At 51.1% G+C, this 6,075-nt stretch overlaps 1 protein-coding gene across 1 annotated transcript; it reads right to left on the bottom strand.

The window, feature by feature from the left end:
- Positions 1–1,014: 1,014 nt before the first annotated feature.
- Positions 1,015–2,611, bottom strand: CTRU02_210362 (C6 transcription factor; the record flags this gene model as incomplete). The annotated part of the gene is made up of 2 exons (XM_036733533.2): positions 1,015–1,746; positions 1,883–2,611. The coding sequence occupies 2 exons, from the start codon at positions 2,609–2,611 to the stop codon at positions 1,015–1,017; spliced, it is 1,461 nt and encodes a 486-aa protein (XP_036574741.2).
- Positions 2,612–6,075: the final 3,464 nt, after the last annotated feature.

Below are 6,075 nucleotides of genomic sequence, written 5' to 3'. Positions count from 1 at the left end.
AGGAGACTTTCATAGTATGGTGTTGACTGGTATAAATCATTCTTAAAGTAGCTTCTTAATGAATGTGCATTCATAGTTTCGTGAACTCTAGTAGAGCCATTTTTTGCTAAACGCGACCAATGTATACGTCCATAACCTATCCGAGCAAAAACTCCTTTTTCCTTTGTACATAAATGGGATTGCATTTTCGTACAGTCATATCTTGCCACACAGTCTAATTCAAAGATTCGTCTTATCATGGAGATTGCGTCTCACTGCCAAGTGTTGTGGTCAACCCCTATCTCCGAGCTGTCCAACTCACCAAACACCATTGAACCGGACATCTTTTGTTGGTGACACCAATACTCCATCAATGACTCCAGATCTCCACCACTTACATAGTTCTCATGAGCCTCTTCGTCCCGGCCGTTCGCAAGCAGACCTGCCGGTACCGTCATCAAACCCTTATCCACGTCGATGTTTACACGGTTTGCGTCTGTTACATGTTCTGCAGCCGATCCTGGAGACGCTGCGATCGCAGAATCACGGCTTTTCACCTGCAGCGGCTCGCTTGCTATAGGAGATTGCTTCTTGGAGGAGGATGATAAAGCATCATATGACATGGGAAAGCTGTGAATCGACGCGTTTGTTTGGTGTGTTATTTTTACGTTCTGTTCATGTTGCTGCTGGCTTGCCGCCGGGCTATATTGCTGATGATGAGAGGAAATGGATTGTTGTCGCTGATGCTGCTGCTCTCTATCTTGCTGGTGGCTGTCGTGGACAAAACCTAGCATGATGTCGACGAAGGCGGAGAACTTCGAGGTATACGAGTCCGTGACCCCAAACATCGACGCCATCGTCTGTAATGAGCTGGCTAGGAAGCCCAGTAGCTCAATATCGCTGCCGCTCATAGGCCCCTCAGAGGTTGCAGCTTGGAGGGCGAGTCGATATACAACCACCGGGGGGAATGACGAAACTAGTCTGTGAGATCTGTTAGCACTCATTATATCCTGATAAAATGGTAATTGACTGGACCTACCGGGCGAAGCTAAAGCAGTGGCCTGGGTCGGATGTAGCAGCCCACAATCGTTGCAACGAGACCAAGCAGCTGCGGGCATTGTCGAGCAGCGCAGAGCAAACTTCCGGGTCTTCGACGAAGCGCGAAAGCAATTGCATACGCGTAAGGCTGTAGCTGACCTCCAGGTCCAGTCTGGAAACATGCGATAGCCGGTTACCGTCCCCGTCATCCGCGAAAGAGATGTGGTTACCACCGCCGGTATCGTTGTGGAAATCGTAAAGCTTTCTCCAGTGCCTGAGTCTGGCTTCGAAGCCCTCAAGGTTGATTTTGCTAAAATAACCCTCAAAACCCTGCGTGGCAGCCGCCGCATCGGGCCCGTAGAGACTTGTGTAGAGGTTATCATCGATCTGAGCCAGAGCGAATCTCGCGCTCATGTAGAGAGCGCTGCTGCCACTACCGTCTCCGCCGCTACTGACTGCATCAGACAGCCCCTGCTGCGTACCTGCGAGTCCGGCAAGAAATCCGGCAGTGCTACCCACACTGGGTGCAGATCCGTGGTTCCAAGACACAGCTTTGTCCAGGCAATACAGGCAGTAGAGGACGTTTCTTCTCTCCTCAGCCTCTTCTGGGCTCATATTGGAGCTCCAACCCTGGGACTGGTGCAAACCCATCGACTTGGCGACTTGGTTTGCCAGGGTTAAGGCAAGACTGAAGACTTCTTCCGGGAGGCAGACCTGGGCCACGGCACACTTAATTTTCCACAAAGAAGCACCCTCTATGTCAGCACTAGTCCTCTCTTGATAAGATTGTCAAAGAGCGGGGTTGGGAGACGGGATGACGGGGAAGGGGATCTGGGAGGGGAATATGATAGACTTGCAGACTAACCAATGACAAGAGCGCCTGGACGTTGACCAAGCGAGGTTCCAAAAGCTGTCCAATGTGTAACATAGCTCGGCTCGCGTTCTCTATGTAAGACTGGATAACCTCCACGTCAATAGTGCCGTTGGAAGCCCTGGAGCTGCCTCCAGTCGCCTGACCATGAAGGGCCATGGCGGTGAGCGTTAGCAGAACAAGATTGTTAGCGCACATGGCAAAGGTCAAAGATGTGGACTGGGGGGCTCCGGTATTCTCCTGCGCTGCGTCTAGCAGCTTGCGGAACCCGGCCCTTGTCCATATCGGGAGATGCGGATTGCATAACTGAAAGTAGGGATCGACGAGGGCTACCAGGATCAGCATCGAGGGCTCTTTTACCATAACCCTTCCGTCAATCTTGCTGATATCTCTGGCTGCTTGCCGCTCCCGGTGAACCGATACGAGCCGCCTCACGCGTTCCGCGGCGTCCGTCAGGGGCCCTGGGTTCTCTCTCGTTGCTGCTGCCGCTACCGGAACCGGTGGTTCCGCTCTTGTCACTGTCAAGGTCATCTTTGCTTGGCTGTTGCTGCTGTTGTCGGTCGTCTGCAGCAGCGGGAGATCGTCAAAGTTGTGCAAGAGGGACATGAGGGACGTGGGTCCGAAGTAACGCTCGTAGCCGCGTGGACCATGCGCAATATGGTACACCGCAGGGGGTGTCGGCGTACATGCCGGTGAGTTTCCCGGGAAATTGGACGAGGTCATGCCGGGCAGGTATCCGTAGCCCGAGTCGGTCTCTGGCATCGAGCCGCCGCCGCCTCCGCCATAAGGTCTAGTAGCACCAGAAGCGGAGTGAGGGCCAAGATGTTGCAGCAGCTGGTACATGCCACAGACTCTTCCCTCGATACGCTCAAGCCGGTTGTCAATGGTCGCGATTGACTGGTGACTGCACGTAGATTTTTCTCGGTTAGGCAACTTCAAAACCTTGGCAATAATACAAAGGTTGGTTCCGTGTCGTTGGTTCTCTCGCCCCTGTCCCCTGATGAGGGCCAACAGAAGGGGTACCAGACAATGACACGGCAAGAGGTCAAGGAAATAGTCTTACAGCAGTACTGTTTGATTTGGCTTCTTCCCATGTCCAGACCACTCGCAGTACATGGCGAGCCGGCTACAGTTGGAGCATTGAGGCCGCTCTTTACCACAGCGGATCTTCTTGATACGGCATTGGTCACAGGCTGTGAAGAGTCTCTCGTTAACACCAGTTACTTTACTTTGGATCCATCGTGTTCCCATTCTTCTCACTCCGTCGTCTTTATGCTTAGACATGTATCGATGGAGAAGGGAGGGAAGCGTGCCAAGCGCAATAATCATCAGGAATTGATATGGAACACGAGTTTACAACGTACCCATATGGTCCTTTCCATTAGGTCCCTCCTGTATGAGCGAGAACATTGGTCAGTCACTATTCATGAGCATATTCAAACCCTCCGCCTTGGCCTACTCCCTTTTCTCCTCCTAACCCCCTCCCCTTCCTGAGGGCGGTAGGTTCATGGAGCACGATCAGGATGAACAGACCTCTTCAACACCGTCTCTGTTTCGCTTCTTGCCCGACATGACCGCACAAGCTCTGACTGGACGCTGCAAATGATGGCAACGCAAACTTTTTTTTTTCGGCTTTTTCAAATCTCGGCGTCTGATCACCGAAGATCGAGGACAGCCCGGAACCCGAGCGGCTCTTTTCTTATAATACGCGTAGCCATTAGATATCACGCGTAGCCGCTACACAGTGCCGTGGAACTTCGCTTGGGACATTCTGCAGGAATACTGGGCGTTCTGCCCGGCCAACCGGATGAGCATCCTGACAAGGGACGGGACGGGACGTCATTAATTTTCATGGTTACACTCCGACTAATGTGACGACCTGTCATACTGCAAGTCACCTTTTAGCGCCGATATTGGCTTGGATGGTGCAACCACCCTTGGGACGCCACCCGGTCCCCCGTGTCCCCAGGCATCGTATGTATTGGCAAACAGTACGAAAAGAGGCGCATATCCATAGATGGACCCTTGGCTGTCATCCCACCGAGATCGCAAGGCGTCATCTAGTGTAAGCCCCAGCCGGTGAGACGATGGTACCCATCTGTATGCATGTAAAATCCTGATGGATGGAATGAGGGTTACACCAAGACATAGCTCACCGGAATCCCACAGCGAGCAAATTGATGGCACCTTGGCAGCTGCAGCATATTACTGGAGGATGAGAGTCTCGGCGATTTCTAGGTTTAGTGGTTCATCCCATCCACTGCTTCTAGGCACCGTTTTCGCCAAGGGCGGCGTAGGGCTAATCGGGTTTTTGTTTATTGTTTACTAGTCTATGTATGAGGGGCAGGAATCGATCAGGGGATAGGGAAGGCTCTTTTAACCAATCCAATAGTCTACTTGAGCAGTGCTCTAGTCGTTTCTACCGTCCAGCGGGCGTTCAGCGGGAATATATATGACCTATTACGATCAACTTTATCCCATTGGTTCTAGGCATGCCAGGTGCAGCTCAGCCTATTCACAAACCTGTCATTCTCCAAATGCTAGATAACAAAATGCTTACTATACAAACATAATTGTACATAATCTGTTCCTGATTGGCCAGTACCCCGCAAGCCGTGTACCTGCTACCACGCTGGGCCTGATGGGATCACTTTTAGGTAAACATCATGGGATCGCAATGACCAGGACGCTATGTCGCCATGCATCTCTGTTATGAGAGGGGCGGTTACACTGTGGTTAGGCCGCACTCGATGGGATTTACTGTTGCTCAAGCGGAGGAGTATAGAGTGTTCCTAACGCTATTGGAATTGGAATTTATCGGCTTGGTAAAAATAGAGTCTTGCCGCATTCAACAAGATAGGAAAGATACGACACTGCTTACTGAGAATCGTGCGGATTGTGGGAGTTTAAAGCGTCGGCCGCAATGGGTTCCAGCAGTCAGTAAGATAGCCAAGCGAATACGAGTTTTGGCTAATGTGCTGTTTATTCGCTTCCCGTGGCGTGGGGGAGGTTATGAATGTCTGGGGGATGACACAGACCGAAGAGTGGGGGTTAAACTCCAAATCTGAAGACATGTCCAAGTACGCCACTTCAGTTGACGAAAAGATTAGTCGCCAAGCTCGCTAAAAACCTGCCTGGCTAGATGTCACCTCGTTATCTAGCCAGGCTGCATATGTAGGCTTATAAGCCGCGCGCGCACATTCTCTTGTACTTACATGCCCGAGTGTGAGCACACACCATTTCAAGCCTCCATGTAAGATTATCCACCTATAAAAATTGGGGCGTAAACAAGAGTGACAACGAGGGGATAACAAGGGGGTAACAAGTGCCCCCCATGGAGAAAATATTCAAAAACCTTACAGGGCTGGACAGCTGTCTTTGAGAAATGCATGATTGACGGATTGCATAGGGGTTCTACAGCGCATGCTACTACCCTGAAATGATGTAATACATTATGCCCAGTTCTTCCCAGTTTACCCCTCATGATGGGTTATACACAGTAGTGCATTGTGGACACCTTTGTGTTTCCCACAACGTTAGTACCCGATATGTGACTCGGCACATCTAATGTAATCAGGGTATACAGATAATAAATTGTAACACAAAGGTTGCATTATTCGATCAGCTGGAAGGTGCCTTGCCCATCTTCTGAGAAGCTAGTTCTCCTCATATGGGTGTGTGTGTTCCCAATCTCAGTCAATGGAAAAGTAGCTGTTGCTACGCTGGTATCTTTAGTGTGACTTAGAAATTTAAACTATCATCCAAGTTATGATAGACCCCAGATCATGTTGCTGCTACCCCACGAACTAGTAGGTGACCGCCTGGCACATATGTGCTTTGGGTTAAACCCAAAAATCCCTCGCGTCGCTGTGCCTGAAGTCTCCGCTTACCGGAATATAATATCTTACCCACCACCCCAAACAATTGGTTCCTGCTGTGCCTCTCGATCCTCTACACAGATGGGCTCTGATGGATCCTTCGGACACGGAACCCGTTCGCTTCCGCCGTGGCCATGGCCAGCCACGGCCGCCTGCATTATCCTGGGACACGGGTTCCGGAGGCGTTCGTGTGTCTAGAACTCTACATGGGATGTGTAAGCCGTGTCAGCTCGCCATCGGAAACATGGTGGATGGCGCCAAGGGCAGGCTGAGGCTCAAGGGAAGCCGATGGCGTTATCTCATTCTTCA

Source organism: Colletotrichum truncatum, assembly GCF_014235925.2.
Source record: "Colletotrichum truncatum strain CMES1059 chromosome Unknown Contig_0006, whole genome shotgun sequence".
In the NCBI taxonomy this organism is placed as follows: domain Eukaryota; kingdom Fungi; phylum Ascomycota; class Sordariomycetes; order Glomerellales; family Glomerellaceae; genus Colletotrichum; species Colletotrichum truncatum.
Note: the sequence above shows the minus strand (reverse complement) of the source record. Positions and strands in the feature narration are given on the sequence as shown.